The sequence below is a fragment of the Perna viridis genome, chromosome 11 (assembly GCF_037379345.1).
Source record: "Perna viridis isolate PV_CMFRI_1.1 ecotype Kerala chromosome 11, ASM3737934v1, whole genome shotgun sequence".
Taxonomy (NCBI): Eukaryota; Metazoa; Mollusca; class Bivalvia; order Mytilida; family Mytilidae; genus Perna; species Perna viridis.
Window position 1 is genome coordinate 21,409,233 of NC_142455.1, and position 21,931 is coordinate 21,431,163.

Genomic DNA, 21,931 nt, shown 5'->3' on the forward strand with positions numbered 1-21,931 from the left:
AATTTAATTTAACATTTTACTATATAGTTACTTACATGTGTATCTATTAGAACTATTTTTCGAACCATTCTCTGTTATAAGACTTTTTAATCTATTATATTTTCTTTAGAATGAAAATACGTGTATTTTCAATACAACTACAATTTGGTGCATTTCAATATTGAAAATGATGTTTTAGATAACTGAAACGATTTTGAACTTCAGATTATTATACACGTGACGATTCCTTGAGGGGGCGACTTGAGTATCGATCGGGAATTTCCGGAATAATTCTATAATACTTCGTACATGTCCGCTACTTTCACTTTCATGTTTACAAAGTGCTGAAAATGGCTGAAACAGTAACCGAATCCCCTGCCGAATCCAATGGTATCAAAGATAATACAAACACGAAATCAAGTGACATAAAGGCGCAGAGGCCTGTATTAGTTGCTAGATTTTCAAAAGAAGTTACTGATTTTAGTTCCCAATACGGCAGTGAGACAAGTATTTCATACACAGCGAGCAACTTAGCCGGAAGAAGCAACATATTCCCATCTTACGGCGATTTTACTCAAGCTTGTGTATTTGTAAGATATTTGAAAATTTCAGATTTTCTTGAACATGGAGTGAAGAATATACTGGTCAATGAGTAGTTCTCGCCAACAAGTGATTCTTGCAAACCAATGTTTTGTCCACTCATATTAAACAAGTTGAAGTTCATTCCCAAAAATTATGAGAAATCATCTGATATTTTACACTAAAAAATGAGCTACTATGCAACTATTTTCATTGAGGAATAATATTTTGGTGAGCGGATTGGCGCGAACTACTTCTGTCTTGAAAACAGTGAGATCTACTCTCTGACCAGTATGTATTAGTATTGTAGAGGAAGGGTTAACAATTTAAAGAAAAGTAAACATTATCATTATTCATCTAATATCTACACCTCCAACTGGAACATCAGTGAATTTACATTCACATACAAGTTAAGTTATGTACGTAGTTTTAAACTTTGTGTTTAAAACTTAAAATCTACATGAATGTGACTCTACAGTATTGACCATATTGACAGTACATATGTTGAAAATTAAATATAAATAAATATTGATAGCATTGATTAATCTTGTACTGAGTAAGAGTATACATGTATCTGTCATGTATCTATATAAATTAATGTATTATCTATTATCAATAATGCATAATTTCAGAGGACCAGTATGACATTTAGCAATAGATGGTACCAGGGTATACGTGAGTACCTTTACATGTATCTGTCATAGCTATGTAAAGTATATTCTGTACATTATAATACATATACATGTATGTCATGCATCTATTTCAGAGGACCTATGGGCCATGGTGGAAGTATGTACCATCAGCACCAAGAAGATTTAAAAGGACTCCTTCCAGTTTTGTCAGTGAAGATTATGTTGGTAATTTCAAAACCACTGATTGATTGCATATACTTATCTACTTCAAATCCATGCTACACTCAATATCATAGCCTGAGTTGATGTTGGAATATCTTGTCTAATTATTACAAAATTCAAAATAAATACAAATATTTGTTCGTTCAAACACATTTACAATAAATGGTTATGACACAATACACAAATCCAAACATACAAGAAATGACAGTTCTAACAATAACCATATTGAAAAACTGGAGCGGAGGTGCCTTAAACTATACTTTAATTAATTGACAAGACTAAATATGAATATTAAAGTTGCATTAGCTGCCAAATTTGTTCAGTTTTGATTCTACTGAATTTTGCTGATAAAATGAAATAAGTTTGTAGTAATGCAATTGAAGCAAAGAAGATCGATAGCTCAGATCTAATCATTTTTTGCCATTACTTCCGAAGATTGCAGACAGTACATTAACCCGGGTTAAAAACACTTTAACCATGGTAAAAAAAAAAGAACAATAACGGATACACAGGTAAGCAGGTAACCACTTTCGCTTTGCAATCAGATTTGTTTTTAAAAAAGCGACTCTTACAGCACATGCGTGGATTAAGGTCACCAGAAGTCACATGCATACAGATTTATCTAGGTCGATTTTTTGTTCTGCAAGACAATAAATATATATAGACACCTATTTCATGTATTTAACATATTTTATTTGTGGATATTGAATGAAATTATATAGGAAAAGTCAATTTAGTAGAATTAAGGCATATTTCAACCACAAAAATTTTTACAAAAATGACAGCTAATGTAGCTTTAACATATCAATACAAGAAATTAAAATTAAATGATAAAACATATATAACGAATTTTGTCAAACTTTGTATTCAGTTCTGTTATATACAATCATATCATATTTTCATAAATTAGTTTGAGTTTAGCACAATCCCAATTAAACCATAGAAAAATAAATGTCTGTTTACATTGGCATACTTAAAAAAAAAGGGTGGTAGACATTTTTATTTTATTTTATTTTTCCATTTTATTTATTTGGTACAGATTTCACCTTTACTTCAACGTTATTAAAATTTTATGGTTTACCTCCCTGTTGCACTGTTCACATGCATGTTCATTTGTGTTTATTATCCCATGGGGCCATGTGAGCTATTGCCATCACTTGGTATCCGTTAGTCATGGTCTTTAAATTCTGAAATGAATAAAAGCATTTAACATGGTGAGATCTATTAATGGTCTATTTTTCGTGTAAATCTGTTAAGCAATTTTAGAGTTGTAGCCCTTGAAAGGCAAAAAAATATGTTTCATCAGTTTTCAGCTGATATCTTAAAAATTATAAGAATATTATTATTGAAAGAATTGTATTCAACTTTGCACAAATCTTCTCTAATTATAGAAGGTAAAAATCCCTCTTGCATTAAGGCACATACAATATGCAGAGGTCGGTCAATTTCTGCTCATAAGTAAATTATTTATTGTGCATATATTAAATGGCACAGAGGCATAATTATTGATTCAATATTGTCATGGACATTTTGAGTTGTAGCCAATCATATTGTTTACCTGGATGTAAGGGACCATTCAAATAGACCGGAAGACACTGGGGTTACTCTGCTTGAAATATCAGGGGACAAAGTGTGATTAGTTTTTTTGCTTTTGTCCAAACACTCAGTTAATGCCATAATGTCTTCCAGAAAATCAAAATAATCATTGAAATTACAAAGTTTGCTTTCATAAAATATCCTTATCAGTATTTTATTTTAATATAGAACTAAATTTTGAGTTGGAAGTATATCCATGTAAAATAGAGGTATGGGAGACATACAACCCTGGGGCTATTGTACGAGTTCTGGCTTGTGACACAGGATCAGGAACTGATGTGGACAGTGGCAGAGTTAGGTCTGTATAGTATAATAAGAAATGTTTTGCTAGTTTGAATTCTAAGGACAACTTCCTTTACAACTACTATCCTGTTTTTATATGACGGTCTCGTTATAAAGACAGGACATACATTTTGTATTATGGTACATGAATACTAGTATGACAGTTGATCCACCATTCACACTTTCCACATTAACTAAAAAATAATGCCACAAATTTTAGTGAACTTTGGTGAATTGTTTCTTTCTATTGATATATACTCCTTTCAAATTTCGAAAATTTCCACTTTTTTGTTTTGAATTATGGGACTTTATTTGTAAAAAAAATGAAACTTTGGTGAATTGTTTATTTATATGAAAGTAAGCTCCCTTACAATTTCTGTAAATTTCTGATTTTATGATTCAGTGGTACATGTATATAGGTCTTTGTTCATAAAAAAAGGAGGTGATTGTCAGTTTTCAAACTATAACTCAGTAGTGGATGTACCTATTTTCATGAGATTATGGAAAATAGTTTATTACTATAGATGTTAGTTCCTTCTTATTTCTTATGAATTTCTGCTGTTGCAGTTTGTAGTTTTTGGACTTTGTTCTTTAGAAAAGAGAATTTCCCATAATTGTACAATAACTTCAAAATTCAAGCAATTTTCATGAAAAATTTTTGAATTTTATTTTTTTTTAAATGTAAGCTTGATTTTTTATTTTTGTATTTATAGTCTCAATCGAATTCACAGCTGTATCAATCTTGAATTTTGTGTCCATATTTGCCTCATCTGTTCATGGTTTGGCCTTTGCAGGCATATCTAGCTGCACTCAGCAGAGTATTTTATTTAATTTTTATCCAACTGACAAAACAAAGAACTATTTCAGCTTTGATTTTAATGCATTTTATAATTATGGAAAAATAGTGTTTAAACCTTATGATTTCAATCACATCAAATCTTAAATGTATTTATTGTTGAACTTCCAAGTGATCTTCGTTCAGTGAATTTAACCATGCAAATGGTAGCATCTAACCATCAATGTGACAGGGTTGTCAATTACATTATTGTAAATTAATAAGGATCATGGATGTCACATATCTTTAAAAATCTTGTTCTGGATATGTTATGTCAAAAAATGAATTGATTAAAGCAAAAAATGACGCTTAGTGCCTTCAATCAGCTCATCATTTGTCAGTGTAAGTAGCTGTGATGTTTATTTACGATAGCTACTACATTTACATGATATCTACACAGCTGGAAGAACTTTCACTTCAGAGGCTGTAGTGTATGAGAAAGACATATGCTAGTTCCATTGAAATTACAATTGTATGAATGAACATACAGGTATGTATATTTCTAACTTCAGTTGAAAATAGCAGACTTGCACAATACTCTTTTTTAATAATTTGATGCATATATTGTAAATATTTCTTTTTCAGATGGCAGACATTATGGGAAGGTGTTCCTGAGAAGTGCCCAGACAAATCCAGAATATTTTCACCACCTCTTCGGGAACCTCTGTTCAAAACAAGGTACATGCATACATATGAGGCCTCTTCCTTTTTGACAGTGCCTTCCAACTCATTTCTGGGTAGATGATTTTTGAAATCATAAATTTTGAAAAATTTTAACAAGTTTATCATTTTTTTTATAAGTATTGAGGTATGGTTGTAACTTCAAATGTTAGATTTTTAGCATGATTTTAACAAATGTATCCTTGATAATGCAAAAAAAATGAGAGCACTAGATAATATCTGAAATAAAAATCTTTGAATTTATTTTGTTTGTACAGTAAAACATGTCTAAAACAAATACTGCTTGGATTTTAAAACAGGTTTTGTTTAGACAGGTGTATGATTTACCAATGTTCAAAATATACTTAATTGATGTAACACGACTTAAAAATGTGACTGGTTCAGACAAGTTTTCCAATTATCCAGGGTTCATTTTAAACGGGTTTCACTGTCTATTTTTTTAGTTTAATCAGATTAGAGGTATGCTCTGAACTCTGTCATTATTATACGGAACTAGACTGTGTCTGTATGTACGGAACTTTAAACCCCTGCTCAGACATGTCAGCCATTCTACAGCAAGCTCAATGCTTTGAAGTAAAAGACTGTGCAGATGCAGATGAAATAGTTTCACAAACTATGAGACATATAAATGGCCTCTCCTTATCATCTTCACCTAGTTTAGAGGAAAACTTAGGTGAAAAGACAGATTATATGGAATCAAAAGAGGAGGCAAATAGAGGAAATGAAGGCGACTTAACCCTACCTCAAACTGAAGATTCGGCTAGTCATGAAGAATTGTGCAATGGTTACTTTGACAATTTACCAGTAAGCATTATAAAATGTGTGGTTTACTTGGACACTGTGATGTAAAAATTGTCATTGATGGAAAATGCAAAGTAATTATTTGGGCAAATTTCTGCTGGCAAATTTCTGCTGGCAAATATCTGCTGGCAAATTTCTGCTGGCAAATATCTGCTGGCTTTCTACTTGTTTTGCAGCTAGTTCAGATAAAATGTTTTATATTCATTGTTATTTTGATTAGGTCCATTTTTGTCTTTAATGAATAGTTTTACTTCATTTATTTTGGCACCTTTTACAGCTTGCTTTATGGTATGGGTTTTGCCCATCATTGGAAACCATGTGGCTTTTGGTGGATAATTGTCTCTTTGGTAATCATACCACATCTCCTATTTTCATATTAGACAATGCCTCTGTCTTTTCCTTATCCTTGCAGTTAAATAGCTGTATTATAAGCTTATAATATTGAAAGTTGACACATGATTTAATGGTAATTATTTCACCACTAAATCAAGCTCATTTCAGTGCGCTCTATTTTATAGGATGAAGTTATACAGTTGATATTAAGTTACCTAGATATTCCAGCATTGTGTATAGCCAGCAGAACTTGCAGGTACTGTAAAAAATTATAGTGTTTTAAAAGTGTTTGTAAGAGTAGTTCAACAATATGCTTCAAAAGGTATCTTCAAAACTATCCAAATCAGCTCAAATTGTTCAAGAAGCTTCAGTTAATTATACAAAAATTCATAAGATCAAATAAAAAATATGTGTGGTTCTGGTCACCTCTTAGAGAAAAACTGGGTCAGAGGTAGGGATTTCTTTTTTTCATTTTAAGTTCAACAAGTTGTAGCTATCAATTTCATTAATTAATACAGCCTTTAACTTCAATATGAATTCAAATTCTGTTTTTCAAAACCTTAATCCACCTATTACCATGATGACTGAACCAAGTAATGGTAGAAATAGCTCCAAGTTTTAAAAAAGACGAAGTAAATATAAAATTATGGTTGATACGACAATAGGTTTATCTTTTTCTTTCATTTTGTCAAAAAAAGGTCTACGGTCGAAGGATGCTGACTGCTTTATTTAAGAATAACAAGAATTTCAAATAGTTATAAAGTAGAACAATATAAGAAGAAAAAAAAACATGGGTCAGTGTGGTTGTTTTTGAGGTATGATATTTGAGATTTTGGCGGGAAAAGGATTTCTGTGGATTTTCCATAGATTTTGTCTTCATAGGATTTATCTATCAAAAACACTGAAGATATAACAAGGATTCCATAAAAACTTTCTGAATAACATTTTAAGTTCTGTTTAAGGAAGTAGACATAGGGTAAGCGACATAACTCTTGAAATCAGTGGTATGTTGGCATCATTTTCCATTTCACCAAAGCATTCAAGCTTTGGTTTGAAACAGAATGAAATCCTTCCAAGTTACTTTGATGTTTACATGAGATTGAAGTAAAATGCTAAATACAAACATTCCAAATGATTTGTAAGAGTTGTGTCCCTTACCCTAGGTCTACCTCCTTATTGATTGTTTGTTGGGGTTTAACGTCCGAGCAGCAATATTTCAGCTATATTCAGACAATGAACATGAAATGGATGATAAAATGAACATGAAATGAAAAAAAAAAGGATGGGTCACAAGGACAATAGGGTCGACAAATTTGATTGCCACTGGAAAAGGGGGATGGGTAAGGTCGGGCAATTTAGCCTCCTGTGGCGGAGCGCAAAGGTTCCTACTCCTATCGAATACCACAGCAGGGTTCTTTAACGTGCGAGGAACGTGGCATTTTTCCCAACACGGTGCACCACTATGGTTTGCGGTCAGGTTTTCCGTATTATAGCCTGACAACCCCAGCATGTAACACGCCAGGGGTACCCCATTCCACCACCTGGGGCACACATCCCAGTTGCTCTGTGGGCAGAGCGTCTAGCCCCCGGCTAGGTTTCTGAGCACTATTTAGTCGCCTTAAACGACAAGCTTAGCGCTGCTGCAGGCCTATTCTTTTAACACCTGGACCTGCACGGGGCCCTCCTTATTGAAATTATAAAAAGAAAAGTGGGGGGAACTGGGCAAAAAATTTTAATGCTTTGAAGTGTATAAAACCAGAAGAGTCTGAAAATCGGACAAAAAATGGCTGAACATGACCAAGGAACGTCCTACTTGCAAATTATTGAATTTTCTAATAAAACAGAATATTAGAAAAATCCCTGCTGTCTGTATAATACTACTAGGTATTTGACCCCAAATTATTATTATCTACTTTTTATCCTTTTAAGATATTAGTTCAATATTTATACACTGTATAGCAGGTAATTTTCATGGGTGCAAAATTGCTCTATGGATAGGAGTTACAAATGTAATTTTAGTGGCTTTTCATTTTTTCATCCATAGATACAATGATTATTGTGAAATATCTGGACTTGAATTTGGCAAGCTTTAATTTTTACAATTCCTTGAATCTCAAGAATATACAAAAAGTTCCCCCTATTATGTATATGTTAAAATGTGATGCATTAGATTCATTTCATTGGTTCCCATTTATCAGTAATACTAGCATTTTCCTTCTTGGAAAGTAAAATGGAAATTGACATATTTAATTATTTATTGTACATGGGGATTTTTAATTTCTACTATTGACCTGAAAATAATGAGCAATTTTTAAAGTGTCCAACACAAACTTAAATGTTAAGGCTAAAAACCACTAATTCCACTTCCCATAGGCTTCTATGCTAATTTCACAATATTCAATGGCTTCTCTGGACTTTACCTTAACTTTAACCTGCAGAGGACTATATATCAGCATGATTCTACATATGTCAGCTCACAATCCTCAGAATGGCATGTGGGGTTAGCAGACTTGCAGTGAAGTACTGGTCACCGGAAGTGAAGGGTCTATAAATAGCATGGGAAATCCCAGTGTTTTCACAAGATAGGGGTATATTTAAAAATCATTGTGGAGATTAGGCTTCACATCACAAGAAGCAAAATGCACCTATAAAATGTACAGAAATGTTTTTCCTGTCAGAAACTGTTTAAATTTTTTAAATAAGATGAGAACTTTTTTCACAGCACTATGAGGAACAGGGGTAATTTCTGCGTAGGACTATTTTTGCGTACGTTCCAAATGCTCATTGGTTGAATTGGTGGTCTGTAACCTAAAGAGTCACTTTTTGTCTTAGAAAAAATAAATCACTATACAGGTATCTTTCTACACACATACTGAATGCATTTGCAAAGTTTCAGTGAAATGTGACAAGCACTTTTTTAAATATTTGATTTTTAAATATAGGGTAACCAACTTGTGCGAGCAAAAAAGTGACAATATTTTACCATACTCAAATGCATTAAATATTTGCAAAGAACTTTTTCTGACTTTTCAAATAAAAAATATCAATCACAACTTGTTTTTTAACAATATTAATGAAGAAATAGTTTTAACAGTAATCATTTTCTGAGAAATTGGTCTATTTTTAAAAATTTATTTCTGACATGCCTCCCCCTTTTTCTTGATCACATGTCAAAAATCCTAAATCTTTAAATTTTCACAAAAGGTGATATATTTGGCTTTAAATTTGTAAATACAGTGTTTTTACATTACAACATGACCAGTAAAGGGCACCTAAAGCAAAAAAAGTGCTCAATAATGGATTTTTCATGTTGCCATAGGGGAATGCTTATATGGCCTTAACCGCAGTAATGAAAGTGAGTTTTTCCTCATTTCTAACCTAATTTTTGCTCAAATCTACACAAAACTTGATTTCAAGTGCTTATTACCACCATATTTAGGTAAATATAGCCCTCAAAGTTTAATATTTGATATTTTTACTAAATTTTCTACACTTTTTACAAGATAGGACATAAAAATCAGGCAAAAAGACCAATTTTCCATAATTTGGACCTATAACTTAAAAAAATGCATATTTTGAAGGATTTTTGTAGTGTATTCCTCTCATGGCAAAGTTAACAAGATCTTCAAGTAGTTTAAAGCTATTTCAAGAAACTTTTCATTTTGCCATGGCTTCAGCTTAAGGCTAAAAACCACTAATTCCACTTCCCATAGGCTTCTATGCTAATTTCACAATATTCAATGGCTTCTCTGGACTTTACCTTAACTTTAACCTGCAGAGGACTATATATCAGCATGATTCTACATATGTCAGCTCACAATCCTCAGAATGGCATGTGGGGTTAGCAGACTTGCAGTGAAGTACTGGTCACCGGAAGTGAAGGGTCTATAAATAGCATGGGAAATCCCAGTGTTTTCACAAGATAGGGGTATATTTAAAAATCATTGTGGAGATTAGGCTTCACATCACAAGAAGCAAAATGCACCTATAAAATGTACAGAAATGTTTTTCCTGTCAGAAACTGTTTAAATTTTTTAAATAAGATAAGAACTTTTTTCACAGCACTATGAGGAACAGGGGTAATTTCTGCGTAGGACTATTTTTGCGTACGTTCCAAATGCTCATTGGTTGAATTGGTGGTCTGTAACCTAAATATAGAGAAAATAACACCAAGCACTTTTAAGCTCACCAGGCCAAAGGCCATGTGAGCTATTGCCGTCACTTGGCGTCTGTCGTCGTTGTCATTATCATTAACAATTATACAAAACTCTCTCCTCTGAAACTACTTGACTGATTAGAACCAAACTTGGTAAAAATATTTCTTGGGGTATCCTGCATAGAACTGATGTGGGGACTTTTGATTCATCGAAAAACATGGCTGCTTACTAAAAATAGAACATAGGTGTCAGACAGTAGTTTTTCACATATATCTCCAAAGCCATTAGGTTTAGCTAAATCCTGACACAGGTAGAAGTGTTTAGCATGATGAGATCGATCTTTGGTCAAAATTTTGGTTTTAATCCATTAAGCCATGTTGGAGTTATTGCCCTTTTTCAACGATTTTTGCTTTTTTTAATGTTATTTCTTTTAAAAACCTTCTCCTCTGATACTACTAAACCAATTGAAACCAAACTTGATATGAATGTTCCTTGGGGTATCCTGCATAGAACTGATGTGGGGATTTTTGATCCATCAAAAAACATGCTACTAAAAATAGAACATAGTGGTCAGACAGTAGTTTTTTGCAAATATCTCCAAAACCGTTAGGTTTAGCCAAATTCTTTCAATAGCTGAAATGATCATTATTCTTAGGACTACAAAAGTCGTCAGGGATAAAAGTTGTCAGATGACTCCTTGTAAGAGTTATTGCCCTTGAAAGGAGAAAAATGACTTTTTTTAAACAGTTTTCAGTCAATATCTTGAAAACTATGATAGATTAAAAGAAACTTTCAGTTGTTGAAATGATCCTTATAAGCCCTACCAAAGACTTCTGGAGTCAAAATTGTTGGACAACTTCTTGTTAAATTTATTTCCTTTGAAAGGCAAAATTCAACCAGGTGGGCACTTTAGGCTCCTGGGAGCCTCTTGTTTTTTTATTTTGTAGGCTATTAAAGAAACATTGTTATGATAGCTTACAATACACAGAGCTCAATCTACAGCCCCACTGGACACAGGTGAGTACTTGTTATATACAACTATTTTCGGTTGTTCATGCATGTACAAACAGAGCTCTCCACTCCCAAATAATGCATGAATGGCCTTTTGCTTTATTGAGATTGGGAGCTCCGAGATCCATTCATACATGCATGAACGACCAAAAATAGCTGTTTAATCCTATAATATGTCAAAAAGAATTTGTTAATAATGATTACTCCTGTATACCTGTTAACCCTCCCACAAAATCAATGAAAAAATTATAAATCTCCCAGATAAAAAAGTAAGATTTGTGGGAGGTTTTTGGTTAAAATTACTGTGAAAAATACTAAATAATTGAATTTTAACATCAGCAATTTGCTTTTACATAGAAATCTCCAACATGAACTGTTCCAAAGGTTAACAGGTATGCCCCTGTCACAACCTTTAATAAAAAAATGTTACCTGTTATGTGAATGAGCTGATAATGGAGAGGGGCAAAAAATTATGATTTAACTTCACTTATTAACCAACTACCCAAAATATGTTAAAATATGTCAAAGACAGACCAATTGATATGAATTCAAACTGGGCATCTATACGGGGCCAATATGGATCAAACCAGGGCCAATACGGCATTATAAATACCAGTCATTTGACATCACCATTTTGAGTTAGAGTTGGATTTAATGAACTTTTATCACCAGAACTCAAATCTGCAGAAACAACAAAAAGTCTTCAATTTTATACAAAAAGGATATTTAAGACTGAATAGTGCAAATAAAGCTACATGTTCTTGGTAGAACAGGAAGACAACTGTTCTACAAATCATCTAGTTGAGTTGGTTAATAAGATTGTCATATGATATGTAATTTCATATTGACCCTGTTATAGGTTTCGGTGATGCCTCGTAACCAATACGACCACCTCAATCAATATGACAGATTATGAAATTACATATGTATTAACATATATAACAGGTAGATCTTACTGTACCAATGAATTTATTTGTATTACAGGTGAATGATTTTACCTCGAGATGTTTGGAGAGTAGATGTCTGTACCAATGACTTTATTTGTATTACAGGTGAATGATTTTATCTAGAGATGTTTGGAGAGTAGATGTCTGTATCAATGACTTTATTTGTATTACAGGTGAATGATTTTACCTTGAGATGTTTGGAGAGTAGATGTCACCATCTGCAGGCACTGAACCTGTCATGGTGTGGAGGAAACAGAGGAATCATTTACAATATCATGTTTGAAGAGTAAGAATTAGATAAAGGGAAACCTGCCAGAACTTAACACCTTTTAGACTAAGATTTTTTTTCCAGTCTAGAAAGGCATTTGATTAACCAATGTTTAATATAATTTATAGGAGACCATAATTTGCCTCACAAAATGATATAATAAGTATTGAAATGTGTTCAGTTTAGACAGGCATTTGATTAACCAAGGTTTAATTTACATTGGAACTCATGTGACAAGACTTCAATGAAAACTTGTCTGGTTCAAACAGGTTTTCAGTTTATTCAGGATAAGGTTTTACCGTAGATGATTTCATGTGTTAATTTTTTCATAAAATCTTAAAGCAGTGAGACATGTCTGTTAAATAATAAGTGACTGAATTCAAAGCAGAAGATTTTTCGTAGCATTGTATTATAGGAGAAGATTCATAGTTCATGTCTACCAAAAATTATACTTTATGTTTTAACATTTTTAGGAATATAAAGGGCAAAAGGTAGATTTTGCATTCATCAGCATATTTAGAAAATTTGATATCTAACTTATCAAGGCATCATAGGTTTGATTTGCTTTTAAACTTCATTTTAACACTATCATTATCTTTTTTGAATAACAAAATTGCTTTTTTTCTTTTTTATTCTTCAAACATTAAGATACAAAACATGTTTTTGATTCACTATTTGAATGTTAATTTAAGACCAGATTGAGGGGGATTCTAGAAGGTAATGAATTATAGAAATGAAAATGTGGGACTTGGACATTTCCAGCAAAATGCACCTTTTCTCTCATCCATCTTCACAAGGAGGTCTTGAGCACTTATGATATCTGAAAGATCATAGTCTGGTTACTAAGACCATCAGTGTTGCATTGTTTCAGGTTTCTGCAGTCATGTGGTAGTGGATTGACTTGTTTATACCTTGCAAACTGTAAATTTGTCAACACAGAAGTCATGAGAATTATAGCACAATGTTGTCCTAAAATGGCAGGTATGTATATCCTGAAAATTGCAAAAATAGAAGTCATGCGCACATGTACAAGGTACAGTACCTATCCTAATCCATGTAACAGAATCTGAATTTCATATTTTATATTCAAAGCAAATTGCGGCTAGAATTATATTTGATTTGTTCCTATGAAAATTTGGAAATTTACATGAATCAACCATCCGTTATTTTACGTAACAAAACATGATCAGTTCGGTCACTGGACATCGGTTATTAATCCATCAGCAATCAATCTATAATTGGTCATCCATCTGTTAAACTGTAGCGCTGATTGGTTCAGGTGCTGTGTCAGGCAGCTCTACCGTGAAACTGTTAACCAAAACTACAGCTAAAGATGTGTACCAGGTAACTCAACAACAACAACAAAATGTTTGGGTTTTTTTATATAATGAATTTGATTCTGTACATATACATGTTCAATTGTTATTTGGATTTTGAACCCTGTTTTGTAATTCAATCAAAATATAGATCCAAAGAGTCCAAAATGAAATCTGGTTGATTTAAACAGAAATGGAATTCTTAAGGTTCTTTAATTTGTTAACTCCATAACCACATATTAAAATTTTTATTTTGACCCTGTTTTTAGTTGGTCTTAGTCAGGTTGTCAAATTTTTAATTACAGATCAAATTAATAGATACTTTAAGCTTGAATGTAGTGTCTATACTTTCCAAAATTGTTCAAGGGTTCCACATTTACAGTTGCATTAAGCTGCCTCCTGAGGAGCATTTTGTAATACATTTGTATTACTTTGTCTCTTATATTTGCAATGAAGTAACCAAAACCTGTCAAAAATTGATTTTTATAATAAGGAATTCAAAGACTAGAGCTGTTGTAAACATTGATAAACATATGTCCAAATAAAAGTCTAGTTTCCAAAAACATTGATAAGTTTAAACCATATTTTACCGACATCAGAGTAGAACTTTGCTCTACAGCAGCCATTTCATGCAACACCTAGCCTATATCTTTTCATAAACATGTAGAAACTAGTCCTATTATGATTGAAAAAAATCCACGAGTCTCCAATTATCATTATTTTACTATGGGCTGGTCATTTATGTTGTTATTTTACCCCAAGTGAAAAACCTGTGGTAATATAAGGCCAGCCCATTGCAAAAATGATGAAGTGGAGTCTCTGTGAATTATTTCTTAATTTTCAAATATTTTTATCAATCATTTAGCTGAATAACATAACTAGTTGATGTGATGTCAATTTAATGAAAAGTAAATTTTAAAACGATACCTGTACATTTATATAAATGTATCTAATTAAGGTAATCTGACATTGCATCTTTTTCTTTGCCTTCATAGGACCATGATTTGTTTAATAGATAATCTTCTTTTCCTTTTTGTTTCTGTATATTGAAATAACAGCATGTGATAATTATGTTTAGATTTAGACCTACAGAGTTGTATGGGATTAGACGGGTCAGGATTACACCATTTAACAAAACTAAAGACACTGAAGAAATTAAACCTCTATAGAACGCATGTGGATATACATAACCTTATAGACGTTATCAAGTAAGGAAAAAAAAACTTATAATACCGGTAGTTATATCTTAAACATTTTAATTTCAGAAGTAACATGCTTTTTTGATTTGAGAAAACATTTTGTCTGTCATCTCATGGATAATTTCTTGTTATGTGACTGACTTCATCAACCTTTATTGATGATCTACTACATGTAGTTACGTCTTGATACTAAAATTGAATTATAAGGAATGACTATGATATTTGTTTAAACCTCAATGCTGATAGAACTGAGGTTATTTCTTCATAGGCATAAAAGAATTTACATACAAAACAAATTATTGGTCAAATTTCACATGTGAAAATTGGGTTATTGTATTGTGAATGTTAGTTGGACGGGCGTGCGGTAGGCAGTGGGCAAGTGGAGAAATTATTTTTGTAACACTTTTCTCAGCAATTACTAATCACAGCCTCTTTATATTTGGTATCCAGCATTGGGTACAGGTCCCATATCATGGGATCTGATTTTAAGCCTGTTTGACGTCTACTTCCTGTTTAAGGAATATTGGCTATTTCTATCTTTAACCCATTTTTACATTATGAAATGCTAATCATTTTTCAAGACCACAAAAATTGGTACCCATGAATATGTTAACATGATAGATTCAGGAAAAATAAGCAACCATTAAAAATAATGTATTTACATTAATATTTCATCATTTGCGTGTACTGTGAAACCTGCATTTACTGAACTGAAATGGTGGTTTTTCCTTCAGGCAAGTATTCATTTAAGACAGGTGAAAATATTAAACCTGATTCAAGGCAAATACAGAAGTTGTTTTGATAGTGAGATTTCAGGAATTATTATATTGGTAGCAGTGATTTACCGATTGTTCCCAGTGTAAAAATTTTCAATACTTCACACTGGTAACTAAAGTCTGTAATTTCACTCTCAGGCTTTCTCCCACCAAAACGTCACAACACAAATATCAAACCTTTGTTCACAAAATTTAAAATTTATGTTGAAAATAGCAACGAATAATGGAGGAAATCTATGTAATAAATAGGATAATCAATCGGTTGTCGTGAAAGCAGTTAGATTTAACTCGTGCACAGAAAAAGTTCTGTGCACTCAATAATTCTAGGCGTTCTTTGGCACTCGTGATCATATTTTGGTCATTCAATCTTTCCAATTAATTATGGTATTAGTATCTTACCATTGATTACAGGTATAGTCTCTTCATATATACATTTCAGTTTTAGTTGTCAATCAATACCTGATTTTGTTCACAGGGCTTCACCCCATTTGATGGGACTAAATCTAGGATCGTGTGGAAGAATTAATAATTTTGATGAAGTTGCTTTTGAACTGGGGAAAAATTGCAAGTAAGTTTAATTGCTACTAATTTAATTCAGTGACAGATCTAAGATAGTTAAAGCAAGTATCTAGGTGCTTATCAGAAGTACCTAGATACTTTTGAAAAGACGAGAAATTTCTATGTAGAAAATATCATCTAGATAAAAATAATGCTATTTTGACATGAACGGCTATTTATAAATGGCCATCTACACTACATAAAATAAACTGATAATGTTTTAAGGGATTTTAACAGATTTACAAATATTCACTTACATCATACAACATAGTAAAATGCTACTGAATAACATACTTCATACTTGAATACTGCATACTCATATTACACATACATGTACTCACATACAACATATTCTCATACTTCATATTAAAATACTGCATACTCATATTATACATTTTCACAAACTACATAATAACATATTTCATACTTAAAAATACTGCATGCTCATGTTATACATACATGTACTCACATACTTCATATTCAAATAAGGCATACTCATATTATACATACTCACATACTAAATACTGAAATGCTGCATACTCATATTATACATACATGTACTCACATACTACATACATACTTCATATTCAAATAAGGTGTACTCACATACTAAACACTGAAATTTTGCATACTCATATTATACATATATACTCACATACTATATACTCACATACTATATACTTCATACTTAAATACTGTATACTCATATACATATATACTCACATATTATATACTAACATACTTCATACTTAAATACTGTATACTCATATTATACATCCATGTACTTACATACTACATACTTGCATACTGCACACAAAAATACTACATACTAACATAATTCATTCTAACATACTTCATACTTAGATACTGTATACTCATATTATACATGTATTTACTCGTATACCACATAATCAAATATGACATACTCACGTACAACATACTCACATAATTTATATTCAAATGCTGCATATACTCATATTATACATACTGCATACATTTGTACTTCATAATCACCTAATACATACTCACATAATACATACTTCCATACTGCATAGTCAGATACAATATTCTCACATAATACATACTTCCATACTGCATAGTCAGGTACTATATACTCACATAATACATACTTCCATACTGCATAGTCAGATACTATATACTCGCATAATAAATACTCTCATACTGCATTGTCAGATACTATACTCACATACTACATACTCTCATACTGCATAGTCAGATACTATATACTCACATAATACATACCTCCATACTGCATAGTCAGATACTATATACTCACATACTACATACTCTCATACTGCATTCCTACATATGGCTTACTCGGATATAGAACATATTAGATGTAGGCATTAACCATATGTTTTCAGGAACTTGAGATGTTTAGACTTATGGAGATCTAGAACTATCACTGAGGCAGGTCTGATGGCAATAGCTGACAACTGTCCTAATATAGAGGAACTTGACTTGGGATGGTGGTAAGAAATACATTTTTGGTATAGAGTGTGGAGGAAATGTTAAGTTTACATTATAATGGCAGTTATAAATTCTAGACAGAAAAGAATGAGCCTGATATGGCAAGATGTGATGTTATGTTGCCAGGTTCGAACTTGCATTATTGTTTTTATTGGCAACATCATACTTAATGTGATGTTATATTGTCATTGGAATTTGCCATTTTTTTAGTATGGGGCTATAGCCTCATGTGGAGAATGTCAGGTAGGAAGAACAATTGAAAAATGATAAGTTGCTGATAACAAAGCATAACAGCTGTTTTTTCATAGAGTCAAAAAAGGATTACCAGTAATGTAGACAGTTGTTGTCTGTCAATATCTTTCAATAAGTGTTGTTGCTTTCATAGGTGACATGTACTGGTAGTGATGACTTTGTGTTTTCATTGGAAAAAGATGAGATTTTTTTTTAAATGTAAGCTATGTCAGACCGATTAAACATATGATGACATTTTGAACCCTTTAACTTATCATATCACTATTTTGTTATATTTTTTGGTTAATATGTAATGTGAAAAATTAACACACACACACATACAGACAACTAAGTTACATCATTATGACAGCCTATGAAATCTTGTGATTGGCATTTACATATTGTACAGTTAAAATACTTAGACAGAAGAAATTTTAAAAAATCAGGTTTTTTTTTCAAAGCTTTTGGAGTTATGAATAAGTGTCATATTATTATACTGAATTTTTGTCACAATTATCTCCACTCCCAATGGGTGGATTAGTTTCAAATTTGGTATTTGGCTTTATGTTGATGGGGCATGCAATGTTTGTGATTTTAGTTGCTGCCCTCTTTCAACTTTCTGTATGAGTGGGGTTATATGCAGCACAACAATTAATGTAACAAAGCATGCAACTTCTTGTTATTTTTTTTATAATAAAAACAAGAGCTTTTGAATGTGTTTGAAATGATTATTTACCTTAAATTATTTTTGTACTTTATATTTCAGTCCAGAATTGAAGTCAGGAAATGACTGCTATATCTATTTAGTGTCCAGATGCCATAAAATTAAGAAGTTATACCTGACAGCTAACAGGTAATGAATTCAAAATATGTTGGTAATGGTAACACAGTTTTCCTTTTTGTTATTTTTTAAATTGTATACATTTCAAAGTTCTCATAAAATTATTAGCCGTAAGTTAGAAATATGAATAGTATGGGTAGATCAAAGATTGCATAGCTGCCATACCAATAATTTAAGTAAGGCATGCTGTACCCAAATTAACATTATTTTTTTTAAATGTTCATTGACAAACAATCATACTGATCCCTTCCTTTAAGCAATTCCACCAACTTGCTCTACAAAGACAAATTCCAGTACTAGAAAATTTATACCCCTATTATATATATAGATTTAAGACACACAAAAAATATTGTTTTTTGCTCCATCTGTTTAAAGAATTGATGCTAATAATAAGTTGATAGTAATAATCATTTATAAAGCTGTTTTTGTAGAACTGTATGTGATGCTGATTTAAATGCCATCTCAGAAAATTGTCCAGATTTAGAACAGCTTGATATATTAGGAACTAGGCAAGTCAGTGAACAAACAGGTCTCAGGTAAGTTAGATTAACTGTGTACTTAGCAAATCAGCAAAGTTAACATTTTCAGGTAAATGAGTTAGAATAACTATACATGCTATATTAATTGAATCCAAGGCAAATCAGTGAACAATTAGTTCTTAGGTAAATGGTACAGTAAAGCTATATCAGCTAGGTAACAGGCAAGTTGGCAAACATTCTTGTTTTCAGATAGGTTTGGTTGAACAGCTAGATAATGTTGCAATCATTGCTCATGTAATTTTTGAATTAGATACAGAATCAAAACAATTACAGTCGAATCTTGTTAAGTTGAAGTCGATTGGACCATGCAAAAATGTTTGAGTAATACAAGGTGGAGGATAAATTGGAAATACTAGTAGTTTGGTCCATGATTGTTTCTGTATTTACATCATTTGTTGTGCTTGTATATGTACATGTACTTCACTTTACAAGGTACTTTGTTATGTCATTTGTTTCATATCAGAAGATATTTTTTTGTATGTTGTATATCATGTTTGAAATACTGAACGGCACCGAGTGTTTTAGTGAAATTTCCTTTTTATTTTTTCTATATCAAAAATGTCATAGTTCATAACATGCTGCTTTGTTTGATTCACAATCAGGAGTATCATCAAACCATGTGCTCTTCAATATTATGATAAAATTTCAAATTCACTAGCGAAACGAATGTAGTTGTTGAAATACCCTTATTATCGTCTGTTTGATATTTAATTAGATAGATGCCTTTACAATTCAACTGTATTTTTTTTTTTAATTTTCAAAATATCAAAATATCCAATATCACTGTCAGAGTAAATTCCAACGTGTTATTAATAAAATTCGTTTCTTTTAACAACACTCACAATTTTAAATTAATTAAATAAACAAATCAAACCATAAAGAGTGTCAACAAATTAATTTTAAAAGCCACATTAATTGTTATTAAAACACACTTCGATCATGGTTTGTAATTAACCAATCAGTTTTTCGGCTAATTAAATGACTTTGAGACATCAGGGTTAATTAACCTTGAAGTCCTATCGAGGGGACTGATTGATTACCTTGAGTTATCTGAGGTTTCGATTCATCGGAGTTCGCGTCATCCGAGGTAAAATTGTATTGGAGTAAGGGGATTTTTGCTGGGACTTTGTAATTAGTTCAAGTTATCCGAAATTTCGACTAATTCCGAGTGCGACACATCGAGGTTTGACTGTATGTGCCAAACAGTCAAAAATTTATTCACACAATTTTCATTTTACTTTCATGCACAATGTATATTTTACAATGAAGTTTACATGAAGCATGTTAAATGAGTTTGTGAAATTATAGTATTAAAATTACATTTTAATGTAAAGCTCACAGAGAAGATAATGTAGAAAATTATTTGTATGTTTATAGCTTGAAGGCACTACTGCTATACTTCCTTTTAATGTTTAGGGTTAACAAGACTAAGTATGTAAGCATTAGGCTCCTTAGATCACTGATAACATATTTTATGGACTTGTGGGTAAATGACAGTATTGATTGTTGAAGGGCTGATGCCCCTCTTGTATTTTCAGTGTTTACATATAGACATTAGTATTATTACATGATTGTATTTTTCAAGGTCGATTGATCAAATTTAACATAAGAGGATGTGAGTACCTGTGATACTAACCAAAGTCATTAGCAAAAATGCATTCATGGTCAAGATAAAAAAAAAATATTGAAAGTGGCAGGTTACTCAGAATGTATTGCAAAAAACTTTGTTTAAAAAATGTCAGTGAATCAGTGAAGGTTGGAACACCCCTCCCCTTCTGTAGGAAAAAATTGTTGATTACATGCAAATTAAAGTAAGAGTAAGCAAATAATAGCATGAAACCTCCCTTTTTTTCTGGACCCCTCTTTTAAAAAATACCTGGATCCTACCCTGATTTCACAAACTTACATTGATGCCAGTGTTTCATGGAATTCAATTTATCAACCCTCATTATTGTTATAGTCACCTTGGGTATGGCTCAGTCAAATATCCACTTTGTCAGGCTGATAAATTGCAATATCAGCTTACTTTAAATCCAAAAAATGTATAGGCTTATTGATCAAATTATGATATTCTATGTATTATAGGGTACTAGAATCCTGTCCAAAGATGGTCATGTTTGATGTTTCCTTCTGTTTTTCCATTGAGCATGAGGTTGTTGACCGGTGGAGTAAAATGTTTCCAAACTGTAGTATCAAGAAAAGTTTCCAGCAATAGATTATACAGGAAGATAATTCATGTTATAAAAGTATAGTGAATTTTGATTTCTTCCACAGACCTAATACATTTTGTACATGTAGCTATATAAAAATAGGAGATGTGGTACAATTGTCAATGAGACAGTCGTCCACCAAAAGCCAAGCAGCAAACAATTAACCACACGGTTTTCAATGATGTGCAAAACACATACCATAAGCTGTAAAAGCAAAACAAATGAAGTGAAACTATTGATAAGAGATAAAAATCGGTCTTATCTGTAAAAAAAAATGTAAAATGATGTCTTTGTTAACTATTTTTTTTTCCATTCTGGTTCATGCCATTTTAAGTATTGATTTTTTACAAATGATGTGTAAGGAGGTAGACCTAGGGTACGGCTCCTAGGAATCATTGGAACGTTTGTATTCATTATTTTGCATCAATCTCATGTAAGCATCCAAGT

General features: G+C 32.0%; 1 protein-coding gene across 1 annotated transcript; it reads left to right on the forward strand.

The window, feature by feature from the left end:
* Positions 1-296: 296 nt before the first annotated feature.
* Positions 297-21,629, forward strand: LOC148603332 (F-box/LRR-repeat protein 4-like). The gene is made up of 15 exons (XM_088551926.1): positions 297-569; positions 1,325-1,415; positions 3,177-3,306; positions 4,711-4,803; positions 5,250-5,610; positions 6,126-6,196; positions 11,045-11,114; positions 12,229-12,341; positions 13,195-13,304; positions 14,718-14,847; positions 16,090-16,182; positions 17,558-17,665; positions 18,661-18,747; positions 19,167-19,271; positions 21,360-21,629. The coding sequence occupies exons 1-15, from the start codon at positions 330-332 to the stop codon at positions 21,487-21,489; spliced, it is 1,932 nt and encodes a 643-aa protein (XP_088408052.1). The 5' UTR covers positions 297-329; the 3' UTR covers positions 21,490-21,629.
* The last annotated feature ends 302 nt before the right edge of the window (positions 21,630-21,931 follow it).

Coding starts and splice junctions, on each gene's coding strand:
- LOC148603332 (XM_088551926.1), top strand. CDS start 330: ATGGCTGAAACAGTAACCGAATCCCCTGCCGAATCCAATGGTATCAAA. Junction 5,611..6,125: donor GTTACTTTGACAATTTACCA/GTAAGCATTATA, acceptor TCTATTTTATAG/GATGAAGTTATACAGTTGAT. Junction 19,272..21,359: donor AGTGAACAAACAGGTCTCAG/GTAAGTTAGATT, acceptor TATGTATTATAG/GGTACTAGAATCCTGTCCAA.